Source organism: Coloeus monedula (assembly GCF_965178545.1).
Source record: "Coloeus monedula genome assembly, chromosome: 4".
Lineage (NCBI taxonomy): Eukaryota > Metazoa > Chordata > Aves > Passeriformes > Corvidae > Coloeus > Coloeus monedula.
The window spans coordinates 47,733,825-47,756,184 of NC_138784.1; the positions used below are offsets into that span (position 1 = coordinate 47,733,825).

At 40.0% G+C, this 22,360-nt stretch overlaps 1 protein-coding gene across 2 annotated transcripts in view; it reads right to left on the reverse strand.

Moving 5' to 3' along the window:
- Positions 1-22,360, reverse strand: part of PDZRN4 (PDZ domain containing ring finger 4) — a gene marked incomplete at both ends in the record, with an annotated part of 233,416 nt that overhangs the window by 40,419 nt on the left and 170,637 nt on the right. For both annotated transcript variants that reach the window (XM_082280601.1, XM_082280602.1), the window contains 2 exons: positions 633-735; positions 2,304-2,557. In XM_082280601.1, the coding sequence (XP_082136727.1) occupies positions 633-735; positions 2,304-2,557 (357 nt within the window). The remainder of the gene's footprint in view (positions 1-632; positions 736-2,303; positions 2,558-22,360) is intronic.

Sequence of the window (22,360 nt, forward strand, 5' to 3'; positions counted from 1 at the left end):
ATTTTCCAGTGACTCAGAAACACATCCACCCTTGTCACCAGAGAGTGAAATACATTAGCAGCAAAGGGAGATTTGTGGTACAGAGCACAATTTCTTATAATTGCAATACTTACAAATATCAGAGAGCAAGTAATAAAAACTATATTCATTTTCCAGTTTGAAGCGTGATCTTACAAACACTTAAGCACATACCCAAATATCTAGAAGACTGATTTCTAAGGCTTGAAATACAAGGACAGTTGATTCTTAAAATTAGAGGCAGGAGGGGGAAAGCAATTAAGCTTCCAGTAACCACTTTTAATTGTGGAAAGGCCTGCTTTAAATTGTTAAATCTACTAAAGAGAAGCATCTGAGTTGCAGTCTCCAGTGTACAAAGACAGAACACGTTTAACAAGCTTCCTAGACTTGTATGTAGTCACCTACTGCAGAATTCTGCTTTCATATTTCACATCTTTAGCCTAACCCTAGTAAATCCTGTGACATTGCACAGGTATAACACAAAACAGGCTTTTGTGATGATTTTTAAGAAGTATTCCCCACTATTCTTTTTCTCAGAGGAGCCTGCTATCAGCTGTGTAAATGCCATATCTGTAATAACAGAAAGAGAGGCTGAAGTGTGCCCATGATCTTACCTCATACTCAAAGTCCTCTGCTCTATCTGCGTCAGCAGGCAGGCTGGAAAGATACTCATTACCTTCATAAAATTCATGCTCCACTGGGTGAAGAGAATGGCAGCTATGTGGAACAAAGCAGTACAACAACAGTAGATGAGACAATAGGGTTTTCTTAAATTAAAAGGTGACAAGCCCACCTCACCCCCCCACCCTCAAACCCCCCGCGCCCCCTGCCAACCCAGCCCCACTTTGTAGTTTTCATCTAAGGAGTGCTACTCTGAATGGCCTGACAGCTTGAAAGGAACTGTATCAAGAAGCAGCACAGGCTGTTTTCTTTGCAAAAGCTTATGCTCTGGCTGAGTTCATTCTGCTGGGTTCATCTTTTGTCAAATTTACAGAGGGTGATTTCTTAAAAGGGTCTGGTTTGGGCAAAACTGCTTCATTTTAACACTTTTTGATTCCTTACTCATAAAGGTACCTAATTCCAGATTCAGGTGCTGTGCAATGGCTGAGGGCAACTCACTAATTATCTGGTCATAGTCTTGAACATCCAAAATCTACAGGCCATATCAGGCTCACAAGCTGTGCAAGAATTTGCATAAAATAACTTGCATTATCCTTTGTTAAAGTGGTAACAGGGTGGTGAAGTGAACTTGAGCAACTGCACAGTTACAAATGTCAGTAAACTGTACTGTTAAATGGGCTTGAAACACAAAGAATGAGGTCTTTGCAACAGCTTTAGATGCAAAGCTGGATCCCAACCATGAAGCACCCAATGCAGATCTATCTTAGCAGAGGTTGAAAACTCTTCCCCATGCTGAGGGCAGGGGAACTTCAATCATATTAGCCCGCAGTTTAGAAATACCCAGTAAAAACTCAGAAATACAGGTATGCTGTTCCTTGTAGTGCTGCAGTCAGTGGTAAGCCAAATCCATCTAACCTAGAACTTCTAAAAATGGACCTACATAAAAGTCAAAAGTGGCACGTTCTGCATTAGCATCAATTCTGCAGAGATGCACACCATGCCAGCAAATCAGTGGAAAAGCTCTAGGGCTATCACAGTTTAGCAAGCTGCAGAGGGTCTGTAGGGTCACCTGAGGTCACCCACTGCATGATGTTATTTTTGAGGTGGAGTCAAAAGAGGAAGAACCCTACACCCTACTTATGTATAAGCACCACCTGCTGGGGTTTGCATCCAATTCAGTTCCAAAGAGGGATAATTTAATTCATATACTTTGTCACATGAAAAATGAAATGGTACTTTTTGATCTCTACATTTTTGCAATTGTTTTGCTTTTGATAAGGGAACCCTTATATTAAATCACTTGTTTCCTTGATTTTTTGGTGAGAAATTTGGAAGAACAGAAAACAAGACAAGCTCTTTCTAGGTCTGAAGAAGCCTTTTTTGTACTTCGGAATACAGAAGTGTTTTCCTTCTTGACTAGGACTTAGCTTTGAATGAACAGACATGTGAACACAAAGTAAACATGCCTGAGATTCCTTCCTGTAGCCCTAATTTACAAGCAGAGTTTAGGAAAGCTGCCATTGAAGCCTGAATGGGATAGTGGTTATCAACAACATTTATTATTTATTTAAAGTGTTCCTGAGACTTTTTCAGGAGAAGGCTAGAAGACCATCACTGCAGTGCCTCAATCCCACAGGTAAACAGCAGAAAAAGATAAACCACACCTGTCTGAAAGTAGAAAAGGGCAGATATCAGGAACTGGTGGTGTGGAAGGCCTTAGTTTGGCCAGAGCCATAATGTGCTCAAAAGTGATGTCAGTCTGAGTGCTGGCATCCATAAGCTGAACATCCTGAGAGCTACTGTGAGCTTTGGTAGCTGGGGCTCGTCGTAAAACCTGAACTACAATGGGCTCCTTGGCATTGCGGAAAGCTTCCACTGCTTCTTCATGAGTGGCCTTGGACAGGTCCTTCCCATTGACCTAGAGAAAAGAGAAGAATATGGCAAAGGTTAGAGAAAAGGCAGCATAAAAACATGGGTGTAAGATACAGGGGGATGAATTATTTGTGCACTACATCAAGCCATCTGATGACATTGATGATCTTATTTTGGTATCCATGCAAGAGGGAATATATAGCTGGGAGCAGAAATAAGTTCTTTAATCTTTGCCAGAAATTATAAATGGTTTGAACTCTTCCATAACTGTTCCACCCAATGAAATCCAAACAAAGCAAAGAAACTACAATATTTAGAAAGTAATTTTAAATTATTTCTCTTATCCTGTTTTATTAACTTTGTAAAATACAACTAAAATAGGAGGGGTGCCTTTAATTTTGAATTTCAGCATTTTCTGTGGCATGCAATTGCTTTAAAGGATTTCTGGCTAGCATTGTTATTAATGCAGATGTCAATAGACATGTCTCTGATGTCTAAAAAGAAACAAGGACAATTTTCGATGTTTTGTCACTTATCTGCTATGGCTATTATACAACCATTAAGACTGAAGACAGGAAGATTTGACTAGCACAGTCAGCTGCTGCTCTTTCAAGGAAAGAGAACTCAATAAATAATTTGCTATGAACAGACAAATAATCAACCAGAGAAAATTGCGTTGCAAATGCAGCATAGCTTGGCAAAACTAAAAGACTGTGCCAAGATTTCTCTCTGCTACAGGCAAAGCAGCAAATTTTTCCTGGTCTAGATGAGGCCTTAGGGTATTAAAAAATGTAACCTCAAGGTTGGATTATGCTAAATTTATACTAATTCAGGTCTTTGGGGCAAGATTTGCAAGCATCAGCCCACTACAAAATGTGAAGGCTAATTGGTCAATGGCAGTCAGTATCTAAGCCCTTGAACACAGGGTTGTTCATCCTTACACAGAAAATACTATTCCACCTTCTCCAGAGCACTGCTGACTGCTACCCAGGACCTAACTGTTGTGAGCTGCTGTGAAAATGAGATGATCCTGTGCTGGGGTAGAAAGATAGGGTTTTCTAGTAAGAAATATGACTATCTGAAGGTACCAAACCTGATTAAAATTTATATTCCTGGGAAAACTTCTACACTGGTGGCAAATCAGAAATAGGCTTCTGCTGCAAGGTCATGCTCAAATTTTCTTTGTTGTATAGACAATGAGACATAAAACTTCATAAGCCTTAATGAACTAAGTCTAAACCCTTCCCAGAAATGGGACAGACCTCATAACTGACTTTACCCCAGTGTTTGCAAATACTGGTTGAAATGAAAATTTCTTTGCCACATCACTCCTTCGTTCAAGAAATTCTTGGAAATTTCTAGTCAAAAAGGAAGAAGGCAAACAAAAACAATGTCAGCAAACTCAAAAGAGCCTCAGTAACTCCGTAGCCTTCAGTAATATTTTGAAGCTACTTGTGCAGCCATAGTCCTGTCATATTTATGTGCATGGCTAGGATACTGCTGACCATTAATTTAATGTATATATCAACTCAATACATTTCCAGAGTATGTGCTCAAGTACAAAGTAGCATCATCTTTTTCCTCTGACTTAACTTCCAAAGAATCAGCACTTTCATGCCCACGTCACTCACGAGGACATGCAAAATAACCACACTGTAATGCAGCCACCAATGCAAGCATCAGCTGGTCTTTCTAGCTAGCCCTGATGCTGGATGCTGGATGAGAAGCGTACAAATTTTGAACACATTTCTATACATATAAAAGCTCAAACTCCTTGTGCTGAATGCCTGGGACACCCAATAGTACCACACCACTGCAGCCTAGACTGTGACCAGGTAATTCAAAAGGCAGCTATCTTGGTCAGCTAAGTTCAATGCATATCTATGGTCTGTCTGATAACCGAAGCCAAAAATATTAAGATTTAATGTTATAATCTTATCATTTAAATTATCATCCATAAAATTATAACCTAATTATAATCTAATTTACATGGAAAAAATATCCGTGGTATCTAAGACAAAGAGCCAGAGCAGTCAAAGAACAAATTATAAGAAAACCAAAGAAATTTCCCCAAGGAGAGAGCTTCTGCAAACCCTCTCTTGATAACACAAATCACACTGCCAGGGTGCTCAGATTCAGCCCCATCTAATGGAGGCAATTAGAGATAAAGCTTCAAGCCTAGGTCTTCTAGCCACTCTTCAATTCCAGTCTCTGCTTCAGTCTTGTTTCAAACTCAGATCCTATCAAGGACACAATTTCTCAGTTTCTGTGATTTTTGTTACAAGAGTGTCCTAAAGGCTGTCTGAGGCACTCTCATTTCTAAGGCCCTACGAACAGAAAAATTACTTTCATGACTCCCCAGTCCCTTTCAATACTTCTTAAGCTTCAGACAACTATATGGTGTTTCTCCTAAAAGTAAATGCTTGGGAATAAATACCTCATAGCAATGTATCAATTTTTTCCTCTGTTCAAGTATAAAACACACAATCCTTCTGTATCCCAGCTGAACCACATGGATTTTGGCACAAGATAACCATTTTATTACAGATCCACATCAGCAAATCTAAAAGATGTTTGGGTAGCATACAAACCCCATTTTTTTTGAAAACCAGAAGCTCTGTCTATTCACATCAGTGAATGCTTATAACTTACTCTGAAGAAATAGACATAAATTCACAATAATGCCATTTACATGCAAATTTTATTTCTAAAGGATAATAATATTTTAAAATCACATGAATGTGAAAAATCACAAAAGATACACACTTTCATTTATCCTGGGAACCTACAGCTGACCTCTATTTTCATTTAAATGCTTATTTAATTTGATGACTTTAAACACATTCTCTCCTTTATTTGGTTTCTTATGAAATACAAGCACATTGGACCCAATACTTGTTTAAATTGTCACTTGAAGTTCATCAACACACTTTGTCTATCTGCATAAAGGTCACCTAATTTACAAATGCCTCCTTTCTCAGAAGAAAATCTATAGCTGAATTACTCTATGCTGGCAGCTGTCCTGCCCACTTGGGGCTGAGAAGAGAGATTTTTAAAAAAAACTTAGAGCCAGTACTACAGATGGGGTTGGAAACTCCGCGCAGGTTCTTTAAGGATTTTCTTCCCCCTGCATTATCCCCCAACTTAACACTCATATATAGTTACCCTGGGAGTCAAAGACAGCTGAGCACTTATTTATAGCAAGCCATTTACAGGTTCTTAGTGGATGATTAAATAAATTCCTTTCCTGGTAAGGTTACTTTCAGTGGAATCCAGGGTACTATTTTAATCGGATAGAGAAATCAGTCACTTCTAACAGTCAACACAAAGACAAGGGAATACATTTGTTGTAGCAGATGGGCTAATTAATCCACAAGCAAGTTGTGAATGCTAAGTAAAGAATATATCTTTTCTTATGTAAACCATCCTCCTGCCCTCTTTGATTAAGCTTTTGTTCAATGAACGCTCTCTCCCTAGTCCAGGCTATTGGACACAGTGCAAAGTCTGGGCCACTTGTCAACATCTCCCCCAGAGTGACTAGTGGCCACTGCCTGGATCCCTGCCATCCCCTTTGGATTCTTGCTCTAAACCCAGACACATGCAAAACTTCATCAGCATCAGAAGATAAACAAGGAAATGGGCTTTGTCTTTCATGCAAACATCAACTGATATTGGCCAACTGCCACTTCTGATGCCAGCACCAGTGCACACAGGCTTATTCCCACTCACACAGAGCTGGACAGCAGAGAAGTAAGGACAGGACTAAATAACAAAACAGTGACTATGAAAAATGTAGACAAATGGTTGTTAGGTTATCCTCATGTTCTGAGTTCTAAAAAAAAAGGTGAAGAAAAATCAGACCTTTGATGAAGACTGCTTCCAGGATTTAAGTGCCTGTGACTGAAAATTTAAACTGCCTTGTCTGTCTTCTAACACTTTTCTGTTTTTGATCATTTAATGCTGGCCATAATTTTTGAAACAAAAGAGCCAGAAATGTTGATATGTTTCCTATAGTCTTTACTTTTCCCATATTAAGAGAAAAAGGAAAAAAGGAAAATAGTGCAAAAAAAAAAAAAAGAAAAAGGGGAGAACTATGTATAGTCATGTGAATGCAATCATCACAAAAGGTGTTGCATTAGCAGCTCATGAGATAACCTCCTACCCTCAGCAAATATCTGGCATCTGCAAGTTTAAATTTAAGACCAGCTCTGCTGAAGTAAAATCCTTTGAGATGCTTAATTTATTCAGTAAAGGCAATGGGAAGAATAACTGAAGTGTTCTGCAAGAGCAGAGATGTCTAGACACACAGCTTTCCTAGCAAAATGACAGAGATGCTGTCTGACATGATGATGGAGTTCACACAAGGCTCACTGTCCTAGGAGATTTCAACACCCATGCAGAAGATGCCCCTGACCTGACAGGTGCTAAATCTGCTCTCATCACAGCAGTCTCTTCACCTTCAATCTCTCACCCTAAACACACCCAGGCTACCATTCCCTGGGTGCATCCTTGGACAGCAGAGTGGCACAAAGATCAAACACTGTCCTTAAGTTTGACCAGTCCTTCTTTAAGACAGGAATTTGAGCCCTTCCTAACTTCACGCAACAGAGCAAAAAGAACAAAAACATACCACCTTCCTACCAGACTTACAGCTTTTGGCATATAGAGACTTTAGAAAACTTCCACTGCTGAGGTCCAACAGCTGTGAGGCACATGTGAGCTCCCATAGACACACATGCCAGAGAGGAGACTGTAAGTCTTTGCTAACACGAATGCGATAGTTCATCTACAGAAGGGGCGTTTGACACACAGACATTTTAGGTTACAGTTTAGTACTAAGCTGCATTTCCTCAGCAAGTTAATCTGAAAGCTAGCAAATTCAGCCATTATCCGACACTACTATCTCAGTCAGGGTTCACACAAATTCAGTAAAGGGACAGCTTTTATTATGCTGGTTAATGACACTTCCTCTTCCCTGGCCAGATGAGTTAAGTGACTCTTGCTCCAATTTGATCCTTTACTGGCCTGACTGTGAAATCTTGTCATCCCTCCTAAAAGCTATACAAGCTGCTGAACATGCAGGCTCTGGGTGCTTCCCTCAAGCTAAACCACAGGCTCACAACAAGAATTGCATCTCTATTACCTGTAGAGTTGAGGTTTGTGCTGTTCGATAGCTGGTTTGTGTAGTTGGTTCAACAATACTGGGTAGGCCGAGGCAACGCCCAGTACTGCAGCCTTCTGTGTATCTCCGTGTATAACCACCACACCACTTCTATTTCCCAGTATTTAGCAGAAATCTACTGTGGCTGAAAAGCCTATGGGCAAGACTTTATCTAAGCAAGACAAAATAAATGCTACAGAAACTGGAAAAGTATAAAAATATACCTATTTCCACTACAAAATTTCCTCTCAGAGGGAGGCAACCCAGTGACTTCTTGGGAATTTTGATCATTTAAACAGCAGTTGTCAGAAGAAAAGCACCCTCCTTTCAAGTGACCTCAAGATGATGCTTCATTTTGTTGGAGTCGTTCACTGAGAAAACTGTATCTGTGGCAGGTCTGAAAACTACAGCTTCTCTCTATGAAGGACATGACACATTCCCAAAAGACCCTGGCACAGACCTGGGCACTGCCTGGAAGTATTGCCTAACAAGCTATCCTAGCAAATTCAAAAGGTTTTTAAACTGGAATGGAAAAAATGTCCCAGGTAGATGTACAGGGAATGGACAAATAGTTCTCATCACATCTGCAGTTACAGCAAACTAGTGAGCAAGAGAACTAATACGGATGTGCTTGTACAGCTTTGGTTCTCCAACAAATAGAAACTCAATATCTTTCTTCTCCATGATTTTGCCTTCTCTACCCAGTAATCTCTAAATAAAACAAAACCACTGGTAGAAGCATCTCCCAAAATTCTGTGTGCAGAATCATGTTCCATGTTTTGGAAAAACACTTAAGTCTGTTTTAAGCAAAGCAATCACTGAAGATCCCTCCCACCTTCAGGAGGAGGTTTAGGGTTTTAAATCCCAAATGTATTGACTACCTAATTGCATTTATGATATTGAATAAAGGAAATGGATTGTGTTTTAGATGCATGCCTATAGCCTGCTTCCAGCTGGCTGTGTGAAGTACAGTGTACATTCACTAGAAATGCCTGTGAGCATTTCAATCAACACTGTACAGGACATTTCCATACCTAAAGACTCTTTGTAGATCTGGACCCTCACCTTGGGACATCTCTTAAAAAAACCACTTGGTTGCTACAATTCACATCTCCAGGATAACTATCACTGTTCCAACAAATTTTAAATCATTACTGAGTTAGCAGTTTTGATTTGTAACCAAAATGCAAGCTTCATTTCTGCACTTCATAACATGAGGCTTTGCAGTCGGTGTAACTGGAGAATATTTCTTCCAGCTCATCACTGTGTTTTCGAGCAATGCACATCTCACAAAGATCTTTTCAAGTTTTTTAGTTCTGATGTCCAACATCAGAACAGCTCAGAAAGTTCAGCTCAGAAAGTACAGCAACAGCTCAGAAAATACTCACCTAAGTTTTGAAAGAGAGAATATACTATTATCTGCAATTCTCTTGGTTTGTGTTATCTGCATTTGTCTTCTGAGTGAAATGAAATCACCAAATTAAATGCAAGAATTACTGCATTGGTTTCAGAGTGAGCTGCCTGGAGACAACTGCTGGTAGACATAGTTGTCTTTTTCCAACTCCCTCAGTCTGTCCTGTAGACCTGTGACTATTTGCAATCAACATCTTTCTTGCATCCTCTTCCAGCTTGTATTCCCAGCCTCATTCCTCCTTCCCTTGCTTTGCCACCTCTGTTCTCTTTCTTAAGCTGTCGGCTCTTCTCACTCTGCCCTTGTCTTTCAGTGCAGGCCCTTCTTTACTCCCTAGGACTCTCATGCTGATTCCAGAACCTTCCATCTTTCCTTTCCTGAACTCTTCTCTACAAAGACCTCCCACTGCCCTCTCACTGAACCAGTCCCCTCCCCACAGGCTGGGAACGCTGGCACTTGTCATCCTCCCAGGGTGACAGCTGGAGAGCTGAACACGCATGAGGCCTGCCTTCACCAGCACCTCCTGGTACCAACACGAATGCTCAGCTAACCCAGATGGTAATGTTGCAAGGCTGGGGTGTATTTACTATGCAAATTGCTTTTAATATTGACAAACAGTTTTTCTGATGATATTAAGATTCTGCCTGAGGGCAATAAAGACTAAACTAGCTGTGGCATGCATAAAATACGTTGTGTTACTTCTTGATATAATTAGAACATCATTTATTACATTAATCATTGCAAACTTTTTGGGGATAGGACATTAAATAAATCTCTCATGAGATCTACCACATACAGTAATCCTTTGATGGTGGGGAAAAATACCGTCAAAGGCCAGTGTGTGCTCAGAACAACCACCTTTTATCTCTAAGCCTTTGCACTGAATGCTGTAGTCTCCTGTGAACTTCATGGTGTCTCTGCTCTACCATAAGCTCACTCTCCAATTTCTTTTACAGGGTATGTACTTTTCTCAGAGAAGAGGCTCTTCAGAAGGTAATTGCCATTAAAGTTTTAGGAGATCAAATTAATTACATTCTTTAATCATCTGCATCTCCCAAAGAATAATGGAAGAGGCTGAATGGCAGATTTTAGGACTCTAAATAATGTATAGTCACTTTTTTCCTTTTCAGGGAGTCATACTCTATGTTTCACTAACAGAAAAGTTTCACTTCTAAAAAAACCCCACTCTTCCATGAACTCGGTCACGGCTGGCATCGCCACATGAATGTTACACTTATCACTGTCATAACAATTCATCCACATACAGACATTCCTGGTCTCCTCTGAACTGAGTAGTTTAAAAAGATAGATGGCTGCCTTCTGGCTAATTGTGGGAGTTCTTTCATTACTATAAAAAGACTTATTATATCTCAAGTGACTTTATAAGCAGTGAATAATGAGACTTAAAGTCTTTGGAAAAGAGTTCACTGATCAAATGCTGGGATAACTTATGGGCACAGTGACCTTTTCCTCAGTAAGATACTCCAAACTGCTGCTGTTGGCTCATTATTAAAATTCCCCATTTAAGGCATGCAGTTAAGCACAAGGCAGACTTTATTTTTTTATTTTTAAATTCAATTTAAGGTAGCACAGCAAGACCTATATCTCTCCCAGCGTGGAGTACTAACTCCTGGCCGCTCCAGCTGTGCAGGAGCAGGACAGATGGCTGTGGAAGTGCAGACAGCTGGCTGGGTCTCACCATCCTGCTTCTGACAGCACTGCTGGCACCAGGAGCCTGCATCCCCTGTGCCACAATGCTCCTCACCCCAGCAAGGGAGCTTCTTTCTGCCAGCATGTCCACCAGCAAGCACCAGTACACTGGGCTGGTTCCTATGACGCCGCAGAGAAGAGCAGCCGACAGCACATTGCCTCCAGCCTGTCTGGTAAGCTGAGTTTGGCCCTGGCCAGGAGGGTGCTCCATGTGCCAGCATTTCACACTGCAGAGCTATAGAGACATTAAATCCAACATCAGCGCACTGAGCCACATCTCGACTCTGGCTGATGCCCTGGTCAGTTCCTGGGTTCTGCCACACATCTAGCACAACCCAGTGTCCTGCTGGGGTGCCACACACACAAAGTGCTAAGGTTAGAGGGATCCCTAAATACACCTGCACTTGTTTTTTTAATGAATGTACAACAGACTGGCTCTGCTTTAATATGTACTTCTTACTGTGCATCTGTTTTAATTTAATCTTGAAGGAATAGAAAAGGGTCCTCCTCTTTGGAAGCAAAACTTGGAGGGTCTCTTTCATTACTTTTCCATTCTTCTCTCATGCTGCCTTGAAACTAGTTTGACACTGTTGTTCTCTGTTGATTTTCATGGCTTTACTCCAGAATAAGCATATTGGCAAATTTTTTTGGCATAATAATACTTTCAAAAATTAATTCCAGTGTTTTACAGGACTAAATATTTTAAAAATACTTTTGACAAGCTCACATGTATTTAGATTTTCTCAGTCATACAGGCTGACAATATAATAGATACATTAACTTCATCCTGCCTCTGGAACATGGCAACTTCCTTGATCTCTTTTTCAAAGAAGAAGAAAATGAATTCAGAGGAACCACTCATTTGATAAAACAATGCAAGTAATGGGGCCTTACCTGCCATTCAAAAGTTCATCAGATGCTTTTGTACCAGAAAGTTCCCTGTAGCTTTTAGGAAAGCTTAGCAACAATTTTTATTGAACATCAAGAGAGCAGCTGTAAACTTGTAGTTACACACAATGAACACAAAAGAAACTACATGTAGAGGCATAGAAAAGAAATTTGATGAAACATAATTGTGACTGTTTCATCTCTTTTGTTTCTCTCTCTCCCACTTTGATCCTCTTTTAAAGACTACTTATTCATGTAGGATTACTTCAGTTTTCTCCTGAGTGATGCTTGCTGCGCTGACACAGAAATATTTTAAGTCGCTTCTTTCTAAAGTTTATTTGCCACATTCCTTCTTAGCAGAAAAAATGGTAAAGGATGTGAATATTAGTACCCGCTTAATTCTCTTATTTATACAGCACAGTGACTGTGTATACATCTTCTGTACTAAGAGCTGCATCTCCTTTCTGGCTAAAAATCAATTACAGCTGCTATTTCTGCCCCTGTGTTTCCAACTCTATTCTTCCTTCCTCTCCCCCTACCTCTGCCTTCCTTCACTACTTCCTTCCTGTGTTTTATTCCAGTTGCCTCTTTGGCTTCCTTCCCATATCTTTCACTTGCTGCTTTGACTCCCTTTATCTTCTTGGATTTGGTCTCTGCAATGTTAGAAGCAGCAGCAACCACTCCTGTATGGCTTTAGCATTTAACACCTGCAAAGGGAATCTCTCTCTGAATGAGGTCTACACAGGAAGTCCCTCCATACAGGCTTTAGGAGAGAATGAAGCAGCTGACTCATTTCTCCAACGGACTCTCAAAAAATCAGCAAAGGGCAATTTCTGAGGAAGTTCATGCAATGCTCATCAGTTTCCTTTTCCCAGGCAATTCCAGGTGTATTGCAAGGCTATCAGAGCTGCTGTTCCAGCTCTCCAAGGCATGTCAAGGCTGTTAAGGCTCAAATGGCTGAAAAATACATCAGTGAGCTTACACACTGCTGGTAGCCAAGGCTGTGCTGTTGACTGGTCACAGAATACGTTGCACCATTGACTTGCAATACCACAAGTAGCACTGAAATACAAACAGATTTTGAAGAATCTCTTGTGTTAACTCTTCAGGAAAAAATCTGGCCTTTGGATACATGTGGGCAGTTCTTGCAGCTTTCAAATGCCATGCACCAACATCAGATGGTGCAGTTTAGCACACAGAGCAGAAAAGACCTTTAGTTATCAGGAACAGAGTAATTCTTTCTGCTCAGAAAAACAGAATTTTACTCTGAGAAGAAATTATCAGACAGGCTTTTGATTATCTTAAAAGTAGCATGAACAACTTAATTAAAACACTGAAAAGAATATTGCAATCCATACTTTACACCTATTATGTATTTGGAAAAAAAATGCCTAGGCAAGGACTGTCTTTTTGGTTGCATAGTATCAAGCATCATGGAGCCCCAAAGTAAGTAGGGCCTGCTAGATATTGCTGTAATAAAAATAATGATTATACATCTGTGCTGAGAATTTAGACAATGAATTACAAGGGGACATGAATTAAAATAGACGTGCTTTAAAATAAACTTTATGGCCTAGACAATGAAAATACTTTAACCATGGCACACTGGGGGATATCAAGACAAGGGCAATGTTGTTTTTGTTTTGTCTCAGGAAGAAAGTCCTTCGAAAAATGAGGCTTTCTTTCTCAGTTTATATGACATTTCATAACATAAAAAGATTGATGCCAGTGAAAGAAGAAATAAGGCCCCTTATTTTTTACATTATATATCAGAAAATAAGTGTTAGGTACACATGAATTCCTGATGGCAATATACAGATTATATACACAGGATTATTTTATAAAGGGAGATGTAAATTCTTTATGTACTTATAGTGAAATGATTAAGAGTAGACTATCTAGAAAAGCTTTTCATAAGTTATAAAAATAGCACAGTGTTTGTGAAAACAAAGTTCCTGAACAAATGAAGACATTTCACCAAAATCAACAACACTGAAATGCTTCTCAGCTGAACTTCTTAACTAAACCTCACAGATTTTAAGATGTCTTATTTGTCATCTTACCATGACCCCTGCACTGAAGTGTTTATTCACACTAACTTCAGCAACTTTCATCAGCAGGAGGCAAGAAACTGTGGTAAAATATAAAATATCTATGCTGTGCACAAGGATAGACCATAGAGGAGTGGCTGACAAGCAGTGCAGCAGAAGGGGATTTGAGCATGTTGGCTGACAGCAGGCTCACTGTGAGTCAGCACTGTGCCAAGAGGGCAAACCCCATCCTGGGGTGCATCAAACACAGCATCACCAGCCTCTCAAGGAAGGTGATTATCCTGCTGTATACAGAGCTGGTGCAGCCTTACCTGGGGTATATGTGTGCAGTTCAGGGCCCTGGTGTTTGAAAAGGATGTGAAGGTACTTGTATGTGTTGCAGAATGGCAACAATGCTGGTGAAAGTGCCGGGAGAAATGTCCTGTGAGAAGCAGTCTAGTACTCTGTGTTTGTCTAGTTTGGAGAAAAGAAGGATGAGGGCCAACCTTATTGCTCTCTACAGCTTCCTGAGAAGGGGAAGGAGAGAGGGCAGTGTTGATCTCCCATGTGTGCAGTCACAGGGCACAGGGCAATTGTGCAAAGCTGCAGCAGGGGAGGTTTCTTTACTGAGATGGTGGTCAGACACTGGAACAGGCTTTCTAAAGAGGTGGCCCATGCCCCGCTCCTGTCACCATTTAGGAGGCATTTGAGCAATGCCCTTAACAACATGCTTAAATTTTTGGTCAGCTCTGAAGTGGTCAGGCAGTTGGACTAGATGATCATAGCAGTTCCCTTCCAACTGTAAATACTGTATTCTATTCTAGTCTATTTTCACAGAAACCAAAATATGATGTTGCAACATCACAGCTTGCAAAGATTTTGTTTGTTTTTAAATAGAAGGTGGGCAGGGAGCAGCAGCATAAGCTTGCAACCGGACCGATAAATTGTAGTGAAGTGCAAATTTCAACTAAGTCCTGTGTGTTCTAACAGCTCAGATGTACCTGGATTCAAATGCTTCTTCTTGGCTTACTTGTTGAAAAGGTTATGTTTTAGAATGGCTCTGTTGAAGGAAAGCGTATTTTTCCCCTTGAATTTAAAGTCAAGTGGGCTCCTATTTCAAAACCCACATCATGTAGGATTTGAGAGTAGCTTTCTTGTTACTGCTGAGAGATATATACTTTAAGAAAGCCGTGTTCCTTTAAACTTTCATGGTAAGGTGGCTTTACAAGCTAGTAAAGTAAATGTCACAGCATAAAATTATTGGTGAAAAGAACTGCATCTGAAAAGCAGAGACTTCCAATAAACTGAGAAATGTCTGAAGCCAGCTTAAAATGGCAGGGCAAAATTTAAACAAATCTTCCCCACCCAAGGAGAGGCAGACAGGCATAAATCATTCCCAGCAATCAATTCTGCTATTTGAATTTATCCTGACACTTGTTGGGCTCGGTTGCTGATGTGGAACCATGGCAGAAAGGCCAGGCCACCAGGGAAATTTGGCCAGCCTCCACATCTGAGAGTGAACCACCTGACTGCAGGTCTCCAACCCTTGTATTGCTTTTCTTTGTTCCAAGCATAAACTGTTTTGCTCACTGTTTCAGGTCTGCCAGGATAAAGAAAATTCTTTGATTACTATTCGTATAAGAGATGGGAAACACTGGAATGGTAAAGTTGTTTTTCAGGCAGACAGTTTAAAAATAAACCTGCCAAGTTAATATTCATGTTTCTGTTTCTCACTGTGGCTACTTTGCAGTTAATTATTGATATTGTTAGACAACAAAGAAAACATCTGAGAAAAGGGACTGCAGCTTTCTAATTTGTGAAAATTCTGTGAAAATTCAGTATTTACATACATTTGAGACAAATCCGCTCTGAATGGAAATTCTCAGAAATTGTTGTGGGAAAGAATTTTCATACTGGCCTTGAGTGCCTTCATTAATACCAACTGGAAATATCATCACACTCTCAGTTGTCAGTGCGCAAATCTCACTAAAACACCGTTAAGGTAGCCAGTGCTCACAGATATTTAGAACATGCACTTCTTTCCTGTCCTACCCCTCTAAACCCTAGCCTTAGAAAAATCCAGAATCCTGCAAGGTCAGGTACCCAGCCATGCAATCTTAATCTCTGGCTTCTCCCAAATGCCCATTGCAGTCAGTGGAAACAAGCTGCAGGCCAGCCATCACATCCTGTACGTCACACAGCTCTACTGAGCGAGACAGGGATTACCTGGAGCAGATTGTGACACTGTGATCTCAGAGAGGGCAATGCCATCCCATCTGACATCCTCATGTGTGATCAGCAGCCAAGGTGCACAGGTACCACAAGGTATCTGTATTCTCATTTCACCCTGAATTATGTGGGTAGGAGGAGGCACAGGGTCCCGCAAGGCCTGCCAGCAGGAGATGCACATGGTCCATGGGCCAGCAAAGAGCCACTGTGCACAACAGGCTGGAAGCAAAGCCAAAAGGCACTTTTAGAGCTGTCATCAAAGCCTTGCAGTTACGCAGGCATGTCTCCCCATTAGGTCTATGCTTCTGTTCCAGGCCCAGGACAGTCAGCCAGACTTCTTGAAAAGTTAAGTCAACTAATGGAACACAAGACTTTCCCTCTCCCTTAAAAAATGAGGACAGTATGGATTTGGAGCAGTAGCACCTGCATATTGACACAGTAGCCTAACAAATAAGTTATTTGCCTAAAAATTGGAAAAGCTGAACTGAGCACAACTGTATGAAATCACACCTTTCACTCTGCAAGGCCGTCTTCCCATCAGGTTACTGGATATTTTGGAGTGCAAGATATTACACACTGCTTTCTGAAGCTTTAATTTAAAGTAATAAAATATAATCTAACCACCTATCAAATAGGGCTGGGTTTAAGGAGTTAAGTATGGGGTTAGGTGGAGGCTGCTCTTCTGAAATGCTTACTCCATCCCCGTCAAATGGGTACAACAGCTGTGTGTGGAATCTCCCAGTAGTGGAGCAAATGGGAAAAATAACAGGTCTAGTGTCAGCCTCTGCTTTCTTCTCATTATTGCACTCTGATTACTGTACTTTCATAAAACATGACTCATTATGGTATGTCTCTTTTTTCTCCACCTTCTTGCCTCACCATTTAGCCTTCTCCCCTCTTCCCCTCTTTTTCCCCCTGGGGTTCCCAGGTAAACCTCCCAGTCCTGCTGAAGCCATCGGTATTTTAAAAGACATTAAGCATGTCATTAAGAATTGGCAGGTGAAGTTTCCTGATATTTCTGCAAATGTCACTAATAAAAGTATTAAATAAGATCACTGCAAAGACAAACTCTTCTGGAGTTCTAGCAGTAACCTCTCCCCAGCCTTTCACTTTCCCTTTTAACACTACACACAGATAGATATACCTCCAGAGCCAACTCCAAGTCCTCCTTAATACCACTTCTCTAAGATGCTTCTGTTCCAATTTAGCTAGTATTTTCCTTTATAGTACCAGATCAGATATTTTTGTTTATCTGAAGTCCAGATAAAGAGGACCTACCACATACTCTTTGTGAAGACAAGGCATTTGCTAATCAAAAAGACTATCAGGTTAGCCTGGCTTTGCAACCATCCACCCCTGCTTAGTCTCTGATTCATTATGCTGCACTTACCCTTTGCTTTCCCTAAGTGTAATCATCCTTTTCTTTGAATTGTACTTTAACACCTTCACACTGTGTATTCTGAACCCGAAGGCTGGGAAATCCCATAATGATCCTAAGCATAGGTACACAATTTAATTTTATTTCACGAACTCCTCCATGCTAAACTAGATTAACAAACCTCCCTATTCATCCTGGCTACTGCTTCTCTCAACACTTGAGAGTCCCTTGCCTCATAGTTTTGACAGTATAACTACTTCTAGGGGTTATCCTGAAAATTGAATCTCTGAGAGATCCTGCTTTGTAAATAATCTTTATTAAAATGTTAGGGTTATTTACCCTACAGACAATTGCCTTCTCCCTCCATGTTACCCATGTTCCTCTCAAATCCTCTCTCCTACCTCTTCACTCTTCAGGTGCTTCTCCCATCCACTCAAAACATGTACCTGTGCAAATCTTTCTGAGAGGTTTTAACCCTTCTGCTTGACACATATTGTAACTCCCTAAAAGGTAGAAAATCTTCAAAATGGTCAGACTGTGATAAAATGACTACTTTCCTGGACACAAGGCACAGGCAATGTACAGTAAAGCCAGCCAGATCTTCAGGTTGAAGAGGACAGGAATGGATCTTTAGTACTAAACACCTCACATTTGTGTGAATATTCTTTCAATGTACCAAATGACATAACTTAGGTTTTGGAGGTCTCTAAAAGGAAAAAAATTAGGTATTAAAATCAGTGAAAGACAGGAAGAGAACATTTCAAAATACTGAAAAATTATAAAGATTTATTATTATGGGATTTGTTAATCCAAGGAGAACATCTCTATTAATAGATAGTAATATTCAAGGGTGTTGTAAACCTATTTCCCAGGATGAGGTCTGATTTATAGTCTTGGACAGAAATTATTCTTCCCATGTCTTACAAAAGCAGAAAAAAAGCTTTCACTCAGCATGGTTTCAAGTTACACAAGTACAACACAGCGGAGACTCTGCTGCCTCTTGATGCCTTCTGCGTTGGTGTAAGTTAGCTCAAAGATGGCTTTATTTTTTAGAGCAATATTTTACAGGCTGTTAATCCAGAAAGTGGATTATTGCCTTTGGGTATTTTGTGAAAAAATAAAATAAAAGAAGTGAGGTATTTCATTTATTATAGCTGTTGCTGTGTATGGGCAATCACTTATTTTTCTCCCATAATATATTAGGCTTCTCTGCACTAGAACTTCCTAAAGCAGCTTCACCAACATAGTTAGCTCTAAGTCCCTTAGAGCCTGTCTTGTCAATTTTCTGTGAATTTAGAAAGACTTACACAAAAGATCATAATGAGCTGGGTTTGAAAGAGACTGTAAAGGTGTAAGGTATTTATACTGAAGCTTGGAACAGCTATGGTGGAGATACATAGTGTGCCAGGTCTTGCACTCAGACAATAAATGCTTTTTCATTTTAAAGTTAAGTTAAAAAAAAGGTGGAAGCAGAGCTGTGAATTGGATGGGGCAGAACTGGAAATGTCTGAGTTCTGCCTTTATAACTGGCATAGCCCTGTCATCTTTTCACAGTAACTTAACCTTACTTAACTGTATTTTAATACTTCACTGTATTTTAATTTTTTCCCTGCCTGCTGTTATGCTGAAGATAGTCAACTTCTACTCTGATTTCAATAATAGACTGTTGATTTTTAAAAAAAAATATTTTTAATAATTTTTATTTTGTATATGGAAAAGATATAATATATAATTAAAATATAAATGATATTATATAAAACAAATTAATTATATAATATATAAAATATATTTTAATCTATTTTATTTAATTTTATTTTATATATAGAAAAATTCTTTTTCCATATTTGCAGACAACCTTCCCCAAACATGATGCGTGCTTGTTGCACCACACCTCAGAAATGCTGTGGCTGAGTTAATGTTTGCAAAGTACTTCAGAACCTCAAAAAAGAGCACATTCACAAAGCAAAAATTGTAATAAGGACAGATGTTGAAGTTTGATAAAAGCTGCAGCGATAGCACAAAGCAAAACCAGGCAAAAGCCATGACTGATATGTGACCTTCATTCATGTATCTCCAAAAGTCACCAACGTTTAAGACTGGTATTGGATGAGTTACCATGAGGGGAATGATAGCACAGTGTTATGAAAAATAGGACAGTTCTTGTGCCAGCATATCTGCATTTCCAATCTATTTGACAGCTGAAGGACTCCATTTACAGTCTGCACATTAGTTGGCAGATACAGATGTAAATGGCTGGCAGGTACGGCTCCTGGAAAATACGATGACTGCAAAGAACAACTCCCAATGTGAGCATTTTACATGGCTCCATCCAGCTCTGCCTCTGGCACATTCCTTCGGCAGCAGGCTGGCACCAAAACCAGATCTGACCTCAGGTTTCTGACTCTCAGCTTCAGTAACACAGTGGATACAGGCACAGTTAACCACAAAACTGTACGGCTGGGTTAGGACACTGCTATACTGGTTTGCTTTTAACTTGTGACATGTAGCATATGCCCGTTTGCACCTGCAGTCTGTTCTTTGTCACATGGCATGAGAGAGGCTTTTAAATCACCATTCACAGGATGTTTAACACATTCAGAAATTCCCTTCTGTGTCAAAATAATAGAGTGGAGAAGTCCTCAGGATAACTAGAAAAAGCTAGAATATATGTAGTTGTATACACTGATTAGCCCCCTGGAAAGGCTTGTGAATGCAAAATTAATTAAAACCCCCCCAGTTTTGTGAAAAAAAGTTAGAGGCATATTTGATAGGAGACCAGAGTATTGTTTCCTGATGTAGAATGATATTTATAGACCAAAATGTGCAAAACTGGAACATTGTTTTTGTCAAGTACAAATTAAGCTAATGTACCATTAAAAGCTAGAGGCTCATATACATTAAAATCATGAGGTTAGGACACAGACTGTGCTATAACAAACTAACTGTGCAGATATGACAGGGATGATCCAGCATCCAGCTAGGAACTTGAAAAGCAACTTGCTGCTTCTCCTGTGGCATATTTGGGATGAGCCTTCTGAATATTAACATTAGTCCAAACCAAGGCGCTCTTCATTTTTGTGAAAAGAACTAACAATTGGTAAAAAGAACAAAAAGATATGAAGCCTAATGAGAGCTGAGGCACTACTTCTGGAGACAGTATGTATCATTTTATTATGATGTACAGCTCTTCTTTAAGTTGGATCTTATATTCCTAACCCTGCAGCAAGTTCTTGAAGCCATAGAGAGGAATTTTGCTGTTCTCAGGAGGAGAAGGAAAAAGAAGGAATAAGACCGAAAAGAAGCTTATATCCCAGAATCGTAAACTCAGCTTCAGTCAGAGGACATTGGAGATTATCTTTACACTATTTTCTCCAGCTTCAGTTAAAAAATAAAATTTCCTTCCATGATGACTTTGCCTACCTCCCCTGCAGTGCCTCTCTGACCTTTTTGGTAATAGATATTTTTAATACTAAAAAATCACTTGCAACTTTGTCCCATCTCATTCATGGGAAATCACACAGAAAAAAAGACAAAAAACAACAAATGAGAATTAAAAAACCCCACAAACAACAAAGCAGAAGACTGTTAACTGTGGCTCACATATCTTCTGAAAAGTGAACACACCCACACGAGGCTCACAGTCTGACACAATGACATCCTCACAGCTGGAATGGCCAGCAGGAAACAGACGACCTGACTCCAAGGCCCTCCAGACCCTGGAGGGCTCAAGCCTTTGTGGGACTTTGCTCTAACCACAGGGCCATAAGATAATGTGCTCTGGGTAGCTCTGCTGCACCCAGAGGAGAAGGACAAATGGCTGGTGAGGGACATGAAATGAGACACCTCTCTGAGAAAAGTGCAGTTGGACATGTGTGCTCTAATTCCCTCCTGGTTCACCACCACAACTTGTGGGGCTGCCATTCCTGTCTCTGGAATTACAGGTGCTCCAGCTAGCGACAAAGCACCCCTGACCCAAACCCAGTCTTCATTTGTTTAATTTATCACTACTGTGACATAAAGGGTCTGTGACCTCCATGCATGGACGCAAATGCATGGAAAAGCCAAAAATCACAGGCATTTATACTTTAAAAGACACTCTGTCCCCTCCAAGGAATGTTACACCATCTACAAACTAATCTCTCAAAGATTTTTGCTGAGAACATTTCAGCAGGAATGAGAAAGAGTGATTTCAAGAATACTGATGGCAGACAGGAAAACAAACCCTGTGGATTTTTGTAGGAGCTCTTTGCTTTCTCAGTCCCATTGGAAAACTCAGCCCTAACTTTATTCGTAAATCATGAAAGAAAACATAGCCCCAAGCCACCTCCTAGCCACACGAAAGTCAGTTCAACAAAACAGGAGTGGGGTGCAAACTGCCAGACAGAGAGATTCCCAAACTTTTGAGGACAGCCAACAAGGAGCCTGCACCTCTAGAAACAAAGAGAAGCTGCACACTGAAAAGCAAACACCTCCATCTCTGTAAGTTTCTGCTGGTGCTTTTTTTAACGTGTGGTTGCTATGCTGTTTTCCACATTTGCTTCATCAAAACAATTATCATCTGCAGCTTTCTGAAATTACTTTCCAAAGATAAAACAATTATTTCAAGGACTAGTAAAAGCTCTTCACTGTTCCGTATCTGCACAAATTACCTTGTATTTCAGATGATTTTATGTACATTTAATCACTACAGATTAATTAGATGGCATACAGCAACCAGAAAAACTGAAGAGCTAACTTCAGTTTAAGTACACAAGCAGCTAACTTGTGGCTTTTTAGAACAATTTTAATTAAAAGTTCTAGAAAAACCATCCAGCTGAAAATATTGGGAGCTTTGGGATGGGCTTAGCATAGCTAATAATTTTATATTTAATCAAAGCAGCCTTTGGCTGTAATAAAAATCTATTTTCCTCTGGTAATAAATATAGTAATTCTGTGAAACAGAATGCATAATGGGCAAAATTTCATATGTACAGAAGATCCATGCTGAAAAAAGATCATTGCAATCCCAACCTTCAGAGAGCAGGTTATTTTCCTGTTAAATA